Genomic DNA, 15,828 nt, shown 5'->3' on the forward strand with positions numbered 1-15,828 from the left:
CTATTTAAGCGAAAATTGGAAGCTTACTAGATGCGAGCATTTAAATATATATTGCTAAGATCATCATTGAGAGCTCAGTGATGAACGGTAATTCGGCAACTCAAAGTAATCATTATAGCAATGCTACATTACATTCAAGTTGGTACCTTACTGAGCGTGACACAGTTCCGTGTGAAGAAGGTGACCCCTGGAAGTTTTTCATTAGAGACGGCCTTTTCCAAGACTGATGCCGCCCCAACAGGCGTTTTTGCTTGCGGCGTTGTGCGGGCCAACTAAAGCAAATTTGAAAAAAGAAATCCATTAAAGAAATATGTTTAAGAGAAATCAGTGATAGATACATAAGGAGCTCACTTGTAATCAGATATACTTGCAAGCCGTCAGACATGTGAGTCATTGCAATTTTGATACTACGTAATAATTAGGTTGCATAAAAATCCAGACTTATAGAACGAACAGTGCCCAGATTTTTGTAAGCTAATACAAAGCACCGCACCCAAAGTTGAGCTATGTTGTGTTAGCTGCATCGGCCATTTTGCTGATGGGGGATGACGATTTTGCAGAGTGTTTCGCCATATCAATTACTGCACTTCGATTCTGCCCGTCGAATATGAGCGCGCAGAAACTACCTGTTTTTCTCTAATGTCTTCGATTTTATAATAACTTAATTTTATCACAAAAGTTCCTTGTATAACTTCCCTGACTATCAAAACATCCGAATGCATGGAGTGAATACTGGTGGCCGCAAATTTCAATGGAGTTGCTAATCAGAGCTCCCTGCGTTCTGTCCAGTCTTGCTCATGCATCTATCCCGTAAGTGTAGCAAACTTGGAGTTATCGAACTCTAGCAACAGACCACTAACACCCGAAGCAACTTAAACATGGAGATATTCAAGCGGCGTATGAGATCTGTGACTGCATCCGTTAAAGCTAAACTTTAGAGAATATAACTTCAATGCCGATCGGTCTCAATCCCCAAACGCCAGTATGACAATACGCTATGCGCATGGTTAACTCACAGTTTTTCGTTAATGTCGCGACCCATATACCCACGTTTGCAGGATAGTCGTATACTAATCCCACAAACTAATCATGGTGTAAGGATTCGTGTTTTATAAAGCTTTTTTTTTTTGCCATCATCCCACATACCTAGTCATATGGGAAAAATAATTGTAATCATGTTAATTTCGTACGTGCAATTTTTACGCTGTGTTGTATTTGCGCGTGCCTTTCTTCGTGCTATACATTTATATAATATTCTGTTTATCTATTCATGACGATTGTCATAGAAAGAGCAGAAAATCACAGCGGACAGAGATTAACTAACGTTTGCTGGCATATTGTTATGGGAACTGAATTGCCAACAGGGCCATTCTGCCGGTAACGAGAATCAGCTTACGGTAGATGGTGGCCGTTGGCCAATTCTCAAACGACATTGTTGTCTAAATCTAAGCAGAAGCACCAGAGAAGCGGACAGCAAATGATATCGAATGCTGCAATACAACGAATTGCCTATTCTATTCAGGATCGCACAACGAACCATCCGGTGTCCGTTTCACTCCAGGGCATGAGAGAACCAGCCGCAGGAAACCGTCACATTCACTTTTACCACTCACCACAGAAAACGCCAGTCCGATGGCCACTTACGACTTACCTAACAGATGAAACAGTCGGCACCGACGCTTGTGTTGACATAAAAGCGGAATAGACGCTTTTCCCTTGCGAATAGGATCCACGGCCTGAGCGACTGGTTGTATGCCTTTAAGTTTATATAAAGCAAATATAATCAAATTCACGTTATATCGTTTACCTATTTCGACAAAAGGCATACAAATAAATGGTACGGCTCAATAGCCAAAACGGTTAAGTAATCAGCGTTACGTGTTGCAATTAAATAAGGTAATTTACATTTACTGGCATTATATTCTAATTCATCGTATATAGCTATTAATATCTGACAAATCAGTACCAACCAAGATGGCGGATGCGTGACTGTTTTAGTTTAGCTATAAACGAACGTATTTTTAAGAAAAACCAAGCAGTTAGATGTACCTAAGTTCAGTGAAGGGTTAATGGTTATGGTCAGATAGACAAAACGTCATATCTAAATAAAGACTGACTAGAATTATGACGAAAGGTGTATGGACGCCTGCAAGAATGCACTGAACGGTACCATGTATCCTCTAGCTCATGAACAGTAATGATTCAGGTGTTAATCGGCCTTCGAAATCACAGTAATGATAATGTGTTAAGCAACAACCGATCGGTAGTAGCACGCGCACATATACATCTATCTGCTCCTAGATAAAGGTAGCGAGACAGAGAATAGAGGGTAACTTTGCTTCGTCTACTAACTAAGCTGTTAAGCTTTCAAAATCTACCACCGACCGAAAACGTATCACTAGATAAGGGTAATTCGATTAGTATGAAACAATAACACTGCAAATGTTATCTGTATAATTCGTAAGCTTCATCATCTAATGGTCAGTACTCTGCCATTGGTTACCCTACTATCCGGTGCGATGCGGATGAAGTACTTTTTCAGCCAGCTGATATCGCAGTTCGGCGGTTTTGTCCGATCCGTACTTTATTTTCCTACACTTACCCTATTTCATCATTCGTTCCACAGACACAAGAACCGTCGCTGGAATTGGTCGCTACCGAAAAAAAATTGTCGGTTCGTTGCAATTTAAATGATGCGAAGCTCGGTAGAGTCTAGTTGAGCTGTCCCCCCCCCCCCCCAAACGACGTCGATGTTGTAAAACGCATTTGTAATGCTGAATTTAGTGTTAGGGGTTTTGTCGCCTCGGTACCACGCGCACACACGGACATTCATCTATCGTTTGGGGGTCGGCGGCAATCTAGCGACATCCTCCCGACCGTTTAACGCCCAGCATTAGCTTGTCCACACTACTGCCACTGACCGGATTTATCCAATAGCCCCAATAGTTAATTATAAACTGTGCACCACCGGATCAAGTACGTGTCAATAGCAGTGGACTTTTTGTTACGGCGGCCAAAGTTAGTCAAGTCGATTCGTGAAGAACAGCCTCGACGTACCAGCTAGCTTAAGTGGCCTCTTCGCGCAACCATTAGATACATTGTCGTTCGATACATCTTCACGAAGCGACCCACTCTAGAAAAGTAAAAACGTGAAATACGCTTAAAATCTACAACGCTAGAACAGGGAAGTGCTGATTGGTGTAGAGCGGCTATGTTTGGTTAGATGAATTCAATAGCGTATCAAGAATAGGTTACGGAACTTCTTTACGGAACGAATCGTGTGCACTACCGCTAAATAACCATAAGAAAAAAAGAGGCTAAAGTGAAGTTGCGCCATATCTACTAACTGCACTCCAGTTGTGAGCTATGGTATCGGGAAAGAAATTCTGTCGCCGCAAGCTGCATACTCAGCGTTCCGTCATTGTTGTCATCATTGCTGCGGTAGTCACGTCGATATGGCTGTACGCTCGGGACGTTCAGTTAGAACAAGCTGATGGCCAGGGTATCGATGAGAGCTTTGATCAATACGTTGCACACCGCAAGCGGGATACAGCTCCAGTAGTACATCGAGGCCTGCTGGACATTTTTGGACTGAAGGTCCGTACTCCGAAAACCAATGCTTGGCAAACGTTAGAAACTCTTGCTAAAAATAACGAATTCGAAGATACGTTGCGTTCATCAGCGCACTTTGAACCCAATGGAAGGTTTCAGTTCACAAATCTTGAGCCTCTTGCAGGCCACATTTACCAAACTCTGAAGGACTACCAGAGATTTCTCACCAATAGCTTGCTGCATCTTCAACTGCTCGTTAAAAGATTTCCTTATATAGAGGAGAGAAGATTGATTGAAGATCGACTGATATCGTTAGCCAGTCATTCGAGAGAATACAATCGGATATTACGCAAAGAACTCAAAGACTTCATGGTACGCACTGGCCTAGCAAGGAAATCCCGCGAAGCACTCTATAAACTTAAGCTCAAAGTACAGACAGCAATTCAACAACGCCAAGCGTATCCCTGCAGCAGGACAGTGAAATGCAAGCTCACAAACCCGTATGGGTTCGCATCAGGAATCCACGATGTGTTATGGTGCCTTATAAAAGGATTCCAGGACAATAAACGTGTCGTTCTCGACACAAAAGACTGGCACTACCTAAACGCAAATTTTACTTGGAATGAAAGTTTTCGACCTCTTGATGAGTCGGATAGTAGCAAAGAAAATTGTTCCAATTTAGCCGATGACCCCACTATGCCGGGGCCAAACGGTCAAGCTCGTCTGTCTATCCATACCATTCCTGTTGATGTGGCTGAGACTCTTGTGCGTTATCACCAGGAGCCCTACGCGTGGTGGTTTGGGCAGTTTATCGGATACATCTTACGGCCATCGAGCCTCACGGAAGAACTAGTGCAACAGGCCAAACAGCTACTAGGCTTTAAATCACCAATAGTAGGCTTACAAATTCGACGAACAGACAAATTCTCCGAGGCAGCGTACCATGAGGTAGAAGAATATATGGAGCATGCCGAAGAATATTATAGGAGTCTCGGAGCTAACATACCAAAACGAGTATTTGTGGCTACAGATGAACCCCAGGTACTCGACGACCTCCGAGAAAATTTTCCTGATTTTGTGTTTATCTCAAATGTCAGATCGGCAGAACTTGCCAACGACCTTGACACGCGAGATTACCCTGCTTCGTTGCAAGGCCTAATTATCGATCTGTTTCTCTTAGCCCAAACGGATAAGCTAGTATGCACCCTTTCAAGTGGGGTGTGCCGTATTGCCTATGAACTCATGCAGGCCCGCCGCACTGATGCCACTGATCAGTTGGTATCGTTGGATGTGTCCTATTTCTACGCTTATGTAGCCGCCCCCCCAGTGAAGGCTATATACGAGCACGAGCCGGTCGATAAACGGGGGCTTTACTTATCCCCTGGCTATTGCGTTGCCAAAACATCGGATACCTCGATCGTGCAGGAGTCAGTAAAGAAACCAAACTATAATGGGTTTTCCGTTGGTATTCTTTGTGGATCTAACCTTTTGGCTGGAAACTATCCGACATATAAAACGCTGCCTACAGTAAGAGTGAATGGAACAAACACTGCTCTGTTTTAAGCGTGTTCGGTTACACGCTTTTCCCACTAGAAAGTAGAACCCCACTAGACTGTATAATAGATAGACATCCTGCAAACGCAAAAGTACTTGCTAATCCTTTTTCATCGAACCTGTTTTTCCATTCCAACTCAGAGTAAACTCAACTTTTATATATTTAAAGTAAAAAAACTTCGGTGACTCAAATATTTTTGCTTTTTTTCTTTTTTTTTTATTTAGGAGAATGAGATATTTTCGTTGCGTACATTCTTATACCTATGCATCAAGTTTCTGTAGATTTATTAGAACTATACAATATATAAACTAGCTTCTTTAAAGGGCCGATAATCGTTGTTGGTCCGATAACCGATTGGTTTATCACTATCTCGCACGTGTACTCTGCTCATCAACAGCACGACATAACATGGCAGTAAAGGCATCCTCAATATAATATTACATTATAATTAATACTGAATAGCAGTTATGTTGACAGTTTTTTTTTCTATATAATGATCAATATTATGTCTCAAAGCATAACATCAATGATTGCAGAAAGGTGTATTGTCACAGATGCTATACCAAATGTTCCCCGCTATATTATTATGGTCAATAGAAATAGGACAAGCTCGCTATTTTCATCCATAGAAGTAGACTGATCGGCCAAACGGATTCGATCGATTACCTTTGCGGATGTACGGGTGTATTACTTCGAAGTTGCATTGCACCAACGAGTTCTTCGACGAAACGAAAAAAGCTGTAGTAAATCGTGCCATCACTATGTTTTTCGTCATAAATAAGCAGGCTATTTTTCATTCGTCTCTATTGACGCACACATCTTATCGACTGAGTTAATTTCTATCTTTGAGGAACTTTGTGTGAAGTTCGTTATATCTGATACCATATTCTAAGGCGTTGTGGAAGGCTCATGTTTATCTATGGGATAGGGGACGTCTTAGAATACAGCTATCGGTTTACAATTTAATAAAACTTACAATTGACCTGTATGCTTTCTTTAGGAATAGGCTACTGTGGCCTGGCGCAGTCTGCGTTTGTCCTATCAGCTTCACGTCAATATACCTACAAAAGAATGATTTTGGCCGTAACAAAGCGAGCGAGCGAGCGATCAATCTCCTAGGTTTTAGGATTAGTAGCCTTCGTTCCTCATCTAATTAATATGATTCAATGCAACGAGTCGGCTGCCTACTTGCTTCTATTCGGCCGAAGGCTGCTGCTGTTCGATACTGTTACAATGACTACAATAAAGACCTGATATCATAATTCGTAATAGACATATTTCATCTCATGCTAGAAGCCAGCCATCTAAAGCACGCCGAAAATACGATACGTAAAGCTCGAAACATCTATTTTAAATGACAAATTAAATGATAATGGGTTTTTGAAAAAGCCTGTTTTATTTTGTTACCTTTAAAATTGTGTCGCATTTATTCCGACTGGCAATTTCTACAATCTGTAGCTTTTTTTTTTTGATGTTGACAAGTTATCCCATGTGATACATGCTATAGTGGTTAGAATCATCAGTGGTCACTTGTTACGTAAACACAACAGTGCTGAGACGCAGCTTGCCACTAAATGGCGGCATAAATCACCGACTAGAACGTTTCGTAATAACAGAAACAGGTCGTCACCTGTGGAAGCCAAGTCAGACACTGACTGCTCATAGCGTAACCTGTTCATATATCAGCTATCCGTCATCGCAGTGATACTTTGTATCGTGTTCAGGAATACCCGATTAATCGGGCCGGTTCTCGAATCTAAACGTATCGAGTACATAATCGACCATAGCAGGCCATTTGTCCACTGATAAATTAATACGTCGGAACTTTCAAAGTTCCCTGTTTTTATCTGCAATATATGAACACTGTTCTATAGGAGCTTTGTAACGCCCTGTTAAAACTTAAACATTGATTGTTGTGTTATACCAGCTAAATTCCGTGATTCTTTCGAGACTTTTTTTTCAAGGCATCATATCAAGGTTCTTAGTGGAAGCTTATTGAAATAGAATTGCGTCAACGTTCTGCATGTACATAAAAACTAACGAGATCATCATTTCTAGAGAAGCGCAATCGCCCGGTATATCTCGAAGGCTTCGTCTGCAGGTTTCAGCATGGACTTAACGCTAAATCCTTGAAGCTGGACAAATGCTCGACAATTACTTATTATCTGTGCGGAAGGAAATATTCATGTGGTGCTCCGTGAAAACCTTGGCCCTCTATTGGAAAATTTTCGCAAATAGTCTAATAAGTACATTTTAAATATCCGCCCAATCCAGTGGTCAAAGCCCCGTAAGAAACTCGTAGGCGTGCTTGGACTTCAGTATTTGAGAAGACCATATAAGCGGACCGGCACTACTTGCTGTTAGTACTATACATAGATGTTTTTTTCTTTATTTTGATCATATACACGAAATACAATATTAACTTCGGGGAAATCTACGGGATCCCAGATTTCTAAGTTGTTTTGAAGCTTGACACGCTGAGAAACGCAGGAACGCCATTAAAAAGTCGCTTTTAGAAGCTATGTAGATAGAGCTTGCTTATGTTCGCAGTGTATGCATCAACTTCACTCCAAGGCCGATTAAGGCAGACCGTATAAAATCGTAAGGTATCAGACATTTTCAATATTTGAGCAAGTTCTTATCACACAGCGGAAGGATCGTAGCAGAGCCCAAAGTGGCCTGAACAGAGAAATTTTATGATATATTTTCATGGAGAATTGTCATTGAACTTTACAATGCGCCACCTTTGCAAATTATAGCAGCTACCGAAATATAGTAGATCTATCAAAAATCAGCTTAACTTATTGCAGTAAATGCGATTTTAAGCTGAATTCTTCATGTCAATTCGCTCGGCAAACGTATGACTTCTTCGAGGATATTCCTATGAACCGGCCTATGTTAAGCCTAGAGATAATCGTGTACCATACGAAGGCGGTAATGATTGGATTGTAAATTTTTTCTGACACAGCGTCCTACATAATTATCTAATATATAAAACGGTACAGCTGCAACGTATACGAAGGGCATTCATCACATCATTTTTTTTTTGCACATTTCGTTCTATCTCATTCTAATGGTTGTCTGTTTCTCTTTCTCGTAGACATCCTATAAGATCGGCCAACTCATTACGCTACCGTAACGCCAATTTACTTTGTTGTGATTCCATAAGCCTGTTTCATCACACGCTTCACCATCATATGATTCATAGTCTGATGGTTGCCCTCAGTGATTTATGTGTTTTTTCTGTACTGCTCGAATTATTTATGCAAATTATGTTCCAATATTCATTGATTGCAAACTAATCAGTAAATATTTATGCCACATGGTGCAAAGCATTGGCCAATTAATTGTGTGAGTCTACATGTGAATTGTATCAAATCTGTATTGTTAATGGCATACTGGGGGCTTTTAGGCGTATCCACTTAGGTCAGCTTAAGTTCGACTTAAGTGTTTGCGAAATTATCCTTTACTCATACATAGCCCTGTATTCATTTGCCGGTTTCGGTAGAACGTCCCTGTTACGAACATTGTCTATAGGCAGATATTTACCCCTTGGTATGAGTCACATTGGAACAATGGCATTATTTTGCGTCACTTTCTGTTTGTTCGTGCTCTGTTGACTGTAGTCGCTTAGAAGCCGGTCGTTTGTCTGTTGAAAACGTGCTGCGTAATGTGTGGGGCCTTCTGCTTCATACCGACGTGAGGGTGACACGACGGGTGGGAAGTCGCTAGACCTTTCGTTGCCATGGGCCTTGTAGCATAACATCGGGCTTGTTTGCTTAGCAGGGAAATGATAGGCTGAAGTAAAGATTCGGTGTTGTAACAAAAATTATTAATAGCAAGTAGTGTGCTTTTCCACTAAGACGAAACACAGGTACATGTACGATATAATACGGTGGTGCTTTATAAATACGGGAACGTTAATAGCTTCTGCTCTGTTTAATAGAATACAATTTTAAACATAGTGCGGCAACTGGCCTATATTGAGCATCGTTACCTGAATAGTACGGGCCGTTGGACAATAACAAAGGTGAGTTTCACTTCTCCTTATCAACTTAAATAACAATAACAACCTTATTTACGAGTACACGGAGAGCGCATGCACTGCTCCAGAGGACTGGAACCGATGGTTCTATGCTTCAGAACTTCTGTCGGTACTCCACACAACGTATTAAACAACTTAAAGTTGCTTTTTGGATTTGACCTACGAGGACCAGTTGACTTTGCGACAGTCCGCCCTCCAAAAAACCATACTCTAGTCTTTGCAATTTTTCTGCAATAAAGTCGTTACTTGCATCGCTTTTTGCGGTACTTCAACAACTTCTTCTACTGAGAACTAACTTCTGTACTACCGCTAAGTTTAGAACGTGTGTCACTATGCTTCCTGACAAATTAAGCACTCTTTAAAGTTAGAATCGTTCTGTTCTGCGGATGAACTCTGCGAGTAGTATAGTCAGTCTCTAGTATCTGAATTTAGTTAAGGTGATCCGAAAGGAGGTCGTTTGCCCCCCGTACCTCCTAAAATTACAACACGGACATTTTGGAAAAAAACTGAGCTTCCTGCAAAAATATCACCCGCCTTTCATAATGTATCACTACTGCACATAAGAGCAAGCTGTTATTATGAAACTGCGGCTAATATATTTGCTTATTATATTACTATTATATTGCTTGTTTTTAATGCTATATTTAATAGCACCTGCATACAGAAAACATCTGCCAATGTTTTCTTTGGCTTGAATTTTTTTATGATAATAGTTTTTTTTTGTAAGAAACATACTATATAGATATATGCATATATATCACAGTAACGTACGGTATTTGATTCCATAAAAAGAGTGTAGCTAAATAAATACGAATAGCAGAAATTTGCCATCTTTGGAGAATAAGAAAACCTCGGCTACCCAATATCTAAAAGCTTTACTTTCTGTAGAACACTATTTACAAAGAATCTACATCATTTACTATATCTATAAGGATAACACGTGATTTTGAAAACATCGGTAGACTATGTTTTATCAACCGAAGCTTTAGAAAACGCAAAACAACTAGAAGTTTATAAAATTTAGAATAAGTAAAAGCAAAAGTTGTCGAATCAAGTGTATACATAATCAATATATTTTGTCTAATTACCATAAATGAAGTTCTAAAAATTATTTATTTTTAAAAAATTGTTTATTTTTATGTGACATGAATAATGGCACAGAGTGCTTACGCTTCTATTTTTCTAGGCAAAATATAGCAATCCGGCTGTAAGCAGATCCTGATCCAAACAACTGTTGACAGCTATCGGGAAACCCGGACCGGCTACTGGAAATACCAGTCTCAAACTAGGCCGCTCAAAATATAAAAAACAATGTTGTCTCAGCAAATATCTGGCTTCAGGCCTCATTCATTGTTTAGTAAGTATACGCAATATTATTAAGCAGATATTGTAATTCTTAAATAATAAAGCTTGAGCCCTAATTGACTGAATTTGAGTCAACTACTCAAGTGGACTCATTTAGATAGTTTTTAGATTTAAAAAATAGAAGCTGGCAAAGCTAGGTGCCACTATTTAGTTTCTCTGGTCTTAATAAATTTTAGATTTATCTGGGAGCGACGTGGTCTGGGTAGATAGTAGGCATTTTTTTGACTGTCCTGACTGGCTAACCGTGAGCATGCGCTGATCGTTGAACTTTAGCGTCAGTTAAATGGTTACGATTATGTATAGATACCGTGCTGCTTCATGGGTCTGCTGCAGGAAATCCCTAATGGCGTTAGTACTAGACGTCGAAGTGCTAGGTCCGTGAAGTAAAGCGTTCACTTAATATCATAATATTTTCATGTATAGCTTGCCAAAAATATCGCGCGGACAGCAAGGATGAATCCAGATTAATTATATTGATCGCATAAATGATCCTTTCAGAAAGCAGGATAAATGCCAGGTCACAGTCTGTCTCCCAAAACAGCTGCTTGAATTACGACTATGAAAGTTTTGTGCGTTTCACTAGGCGCTCTGACACTCTTAACCGCTATTGGTCCTGAAAGCGGAACCTCTAGCCAATTTCTACGAGCTGCCTCTCCTTATGTAGGTCCTCATGGCTATTCTATTTAATCTATATGTTTCAAAGAGTAGAGTAGAAGTGTTTTTTCATCTAGCCTCGTTATAGAAATCTGGGGACCTGTTTGGCTTTGCGAGACACAAGGAGTCGGCTATTGTAATGACAATTTTCCAACAGGCAGAGTCTCCACTACGGCCAACCGAAGTGTTAATTTTAGCGATGTCTAAATAAAAACACTTTAAAACATGAGCAGCAGAAATTTAACGATAGCGTTCGAGCGATGACGATAGCCTCTAATTGAGAAGACGCCTTTCAATATCGTTTCGCACCCGTACGACAATATAAATAAACACTTATTGTTGACTCAGAGAGAAGAGAAGGTGCCATAGCACAATATTATAGAACGACTGAGGACACCTGCCGTTAGGTCGATTCAGTAGGACGCCATTCGAGGAGGTGACGCGCGAAACCGTTTCTAATATATTTAGTATTGAAGTAGATAAAATCCTATGGCACTCGTTGTATAACACGCAGGTAGTTAGAAGACAAGCTCAGACCTATATTGTTACTATTGTGAGGAGCTTCAATCGGAGATGGAAGCTAAAGAGCACGATTTAGAACAACAAAAACAAACGCACAATATTAACCTATTATCGTATGTCAAAAAAGAGCTCACCGTCAAACTAATCACAAATGTATTAGGTATTTTACGCCCGGCCCGTTTACTGTTCGCGATAGTCGTTGCGGCGGTTATTCTCACGGCGGGTGCTAACGATAAAATCGGATCTAAGCCTACCGAAACTAGTAAGACGAAACTGCTACGGCCGCACATGGAAAAAATCCTTGAGCTAGTGAACGAAGCGTCAAACGGTGACGGAGACCCTTTACTGAACAGAAGAGACAAACGAGAAGCCGGCTGTAGAGGATATTTACAAGATGTAAGCTATCTTTTTAAGAGATTGTCGAACAGAGCTGCAAATGTCATTGCAAACATCAGTTACTAATTAGAGTTAATAGACGGTGGCTCCTGTACAATATATCTACCGTTACAACATTCCATAACGTCGAAGTTTCGTAGTCAACTAGGCAAATCGTTGAACTTACTTTTAATTTCGTTTACAGTGTAGCATCCAGATTGCTTACCCGTGCTGCACAGGCCTCTGTTGTGTAAGTAAGCGCTGTGAATGGTCTCCATCGCGAGAAGCCCGTGTGGAAAGCGCTCGCCAGCGTACCGATTCAATAGCGTACCCTTGGAATGGGCAGTACAAATACTCGATGAGATTTCAGCCTATTGTACCAGTTTTTCCAAAAATTTAGCTTGTGCCTTCCTCGTTAGTATTAGATTACTATTAGACAACTACTGAAGTAATCAGGGTCGTGTGTGGGCTCTGTTGTGCTTAATTTCAATCAGTCTATAAAATCTTGCATAAGCGACATCAATGACGGTTGTGGACAATCGATGTGCCGGTACGATTCAAACGATGTTTTTTTGTTATCGTAATCGTCATAAATTTGAACTTACGCGCCTAGACAGCTGCCTAATTGTGTTATTTACGTGTACCGTTATTTATACAATCTTTAGCGGCCGATACGAGTGACTCTCGCCTCATTAGACAAATTGGTTTCTTCGACGCCCTATACTACCAATGTAAACATCTAGGCCAGTACGGTGTCAATGTTGTCAAATGTTTTTGCTGCGAAAATAACAGTTAGGTTCGATACAAACAGCATAAAATAATGGTTCTAACAGTCTATACGAATATTCTAGCCCATTGCACATCCAGAAGTACCTAGACAAATAGTTCAAAATAAAAAAAAAATAGACAAACGAACGCCGTGTCCCAGTCTCGAAAATGAAAATCTCTAGATTGCGTATCTATTATTACGTACAGTTGTGGCATATTCCAGGAATGCCGAAATACGTTTCTTGCTACTAACGAACCTATCTGGTAGCCAGGTGAGTGGTCGTAACTATTAAGACCAGCGCGAAGCGGGTTAGATTTCGATCTGCTATTATAGCTATGACTCACTTTTATATGCTTTTTGCTGTTTTTCTTGCTAGCGTTGTCGACCCGCCTTGCCCACTTTTCACCGCCTTCTCGGCTTTCTTTCCAGCTCTATGTATATATACATATATCCTCTTGGAAGGCAGTATCCTTTTTATAGGGTCCTAAATTCTTACCATTCCGGAGCTTCTACGCGTGCTATGCGACCAAAATGGTTGAGCCTTTTTCGCTTCCATAGAGCCTACAGAAGAGTCACTTTTTTTAGATATTTAGATTATTATAGATTGAAATTTAAATGGCTATATAAAAATTAATTTTTTTCCTGATTATTATCTTTTAGAGTGATTTGCAATAACGCATATATCTCTGCTGTCTCATGTCATCTGCCACTCGCACTCGATACCCTTTGAGCAAATCTCATAGAACGGCATCCATATTTAATTTACTTCAGTGTGCAATATTCAATAACTACTGTTATCTGAACGTTTTGCTGTGACTATCTATTGTTGAACTTCTTTCTTCTTGAAAATAATTTATAAAAGACAATTATATGAAATCGTGTGTCTTCACCGTCACGATAGAAAACCCATAAATACCGATCGAATCTCTAGCAGCGTACGCAGAAGTTTGAAGCTCGCTTTCCTTTGTATAGCATATGCGGGTGTTATTGCATATGTTCTTGTTAGGTGCAGCGTCTGGAAGTCGCGTATTAATAAATTTCGCCAAGGCATGTCGAAAGGTAGCTTTCAAAACTCAAGGCCTAGTCAGGTCCTAGTACAAAAATTTCAACACTGCACCGTTCAGTGTAATGCAGTAGCAGTGTATTTGGCAATACGTTATTCCACACTGATACTAGTGGATCCTCAGCCATATGAACTTTTGTAGAATCTAACAATTTCTTATATATTACTTTCTGGTAAGAACTACTTGTTTTGATTAAACATAGCAGTTGGCAAGCTCGTCGTCCGTTACAGTCGGTTCTTATTTTTTTTTTTGCTAGGATACTCTGTTAAAGTCGTCGATTCGGTAGCAACATTTAGTAAAATGTAGACTGTAGCTTCTTCTACTTGTATATTCACTCTGTTTCATGTGTTATAGAGACCCGCTAAGGAGACCTTCAAACTAGAGAATCGGGCTTTGTCCTTCTCTACAAACTGGATTTTACGAACTACTTCTGCCCGTGTGCTGCGAGAGCTTGTCTGCGCCGACTCCCGAGAGTCGCAGAGCTAAGACGTGGCCAGAATGCGAAAGAACCGCAATATAATGTATTCTTTGTTGTGGGGCGTCGAGTCTTTTTGCGCACTTTGTATTATCCGGCTCTTCTAAATGAAACTCTGACGGCTTTGCCTGTACCCCGTGCTCTCGTTGTTTCACCGCATTGTTGAGGGCAAGCGGAAGCATTCGGTTTGCTCCCCCGCTAGCCGTACTAGCTTCCGTAGATAGACAAGGATCTGAGTACAATTTATGGAGAACTAGAGCCGGACCTGTGCTTCTCATTCTGGTATGTTTCGTCCTACTTCGTCCAGCTCTTGAGTTTGCTGATGAAACTCAAGAGCTGAACGAAATGAAGAAGGAACAAACTAAAGGGACGGCCGCAAAGATCAAATGTTCGTCCCATGGCGAATTCTCCCGCCCTAAGAGGCGAACAAGCAGAAACAGCTGATAGCCAAGAGATAGAAACAAGGGCCTAGGGGATACGGGCAACGAGATGCGGCTTTGTGCAGCTTAGGACGCTATGATAAGATGTGCCAGCAAGGAATCGTGTATTGTTCCAAGTAGCCGCTGTTCATTTGTGCTCGCCTATTGATTATCCGCTCTAGGCAGATAATAACAAAAATATCACAAATTAGAGGAAGAAAACATTTAATGTTCACTAGATAAAATACTCTCTAACTACAAATCGAGAAGAATAGCTGCTGTAATGTTTTAAAATTTGTTAAGGCATATTCTAAACCTAAGAAGGGTAGATAGAAATAGTAAACGCCAGACACCTCTACATATCCATATGGGTATGACTTGGCTATAACCGATTCCCGACGTAGCCAGAGAACCTGGTAAATAATGAAGATATTCCTTTGGCCTAAACTCCAATGTGTGCCTCATGTCGCCATTCGTTCGGCGGCAAGACCTACGGCACCTAATGGGACGAAATTTTGACACATACTATTTTCGGCGAAAGTTTTATGTAATTCCGACAGCTCTCAAGATGCACGTATAGATTTTTAGCGTGCTGGCAGTAAAGAAAAAATACGGAAAATAGCCGCATTAGAGTAGCATAAACAGTTGGATGTCGAGCTTGTCCACGCTGTTTTACAATTAGCCTGCAATACTCTATCGAACATTATTAGATTCATGTTGGGTCAGTCCTTCCTCCGTGGACACGTCGAGCGATAAGGGCCGCTCATTTTTTATACCTGATTCGCGGACTGGTCGATTTTTAGAAGTATCGAATGTACAACCAGACAAAAAATGGCAAACGCCCATATTGAGCCTTGCGACCCCATTTCAGTATGGGCAATTTTCGATCGAAATTTTGAAGTTAGTGTGTAATATTTAAGAATCTGTAAGTACAAGGGCCATGGTCGGAGAATCATCGCGTTCTCACTTCTAATGAGTGCGTAGACCTCAGTGTTCCGTTTGGCTCACTCTGATAGCTCAATGATATACACCG

The 15,828-nt window shown here is 40.7% G+C and overlaps 2 protein-coding genes and 1 long non-coding RNA gene across 4 annotated transcripts in view; 2 read left to right on the forward strand and 1 right to left on the reverse strand.

Moving 5' to 3' along the window:
• Positions 1-15,828, reverse strand: part of LOC111251355 (phosrestin-2-like) — a 108,122-nt gene that overhangs the window by 4,995 nt on the left and 87,299 nt on the right. The window contains exons 14-15 of one of the 2 annotated variants that reach the window (XM_086991066.1): positions 1,652-1,756; positions 152-272 (exon numbers count right to left, since the gene is read on the reverse strand). In XM_086991066.1, the coding sequence (XP_086847192.1) occupies positions 152-272; positions 1,652-1,756 (226 nt within the window). Of the gene's footprint in view, positions 1-146; positions 273-1,651; positions 1,757-15,828 lie in introns of both variants that reach the window. The other variant, XM_086991067.1, reaches the window with a different exon arrangement.
• Positions 251-15,720, forward strand: LOC111251356 (uncharacterized). Its single transcript, XR_015329179.1, has 5 exons — positions 251-385; positions 7,166-9,137; positions 10,339-10,509; positions 11,854-12,089; positions 12,274-15,720. It is a non-coding gene; the product is annotated as an uncharacterized LOC111251356 (long non-coding RNA).
• On the forward strand, positions 1,232-5,300 carry LOC111251962 (alpha-(1,6)-fucosyltransferase-like). Its single transcript, XM_022809166.2, has 2 exons — positions 1,232-1,896; positions 2,627-5,300. The coding sequence occupies exon 2, from the start codon at positions 3,367-3,369 to the stop codon at positions 5,113-5,115; it is 1,749 nt and encodes a 582-aa protein (XP_022664901.1). The 5' UTR covers positions 1,232-1,896; positions 2,627-3,366; the 3' UTR covers positions 5,116-5,300.

The sequence above is a fragment of the Varroa destructor genome, unplaced genomic scaffold (genome assembly GCF_002443255.2).
Source record: "Varroa destructor unplaced genomic scaffold, Vdes_3.0 BEIS01000005.1, whole genome shotgun sequence".
NCBI classification, from domain to species: Eukaryota; Metazoa; Arthropoda; class Arachnida; order Mesostigmata; family Varroidae; genus Varroa; species Varroa destructor.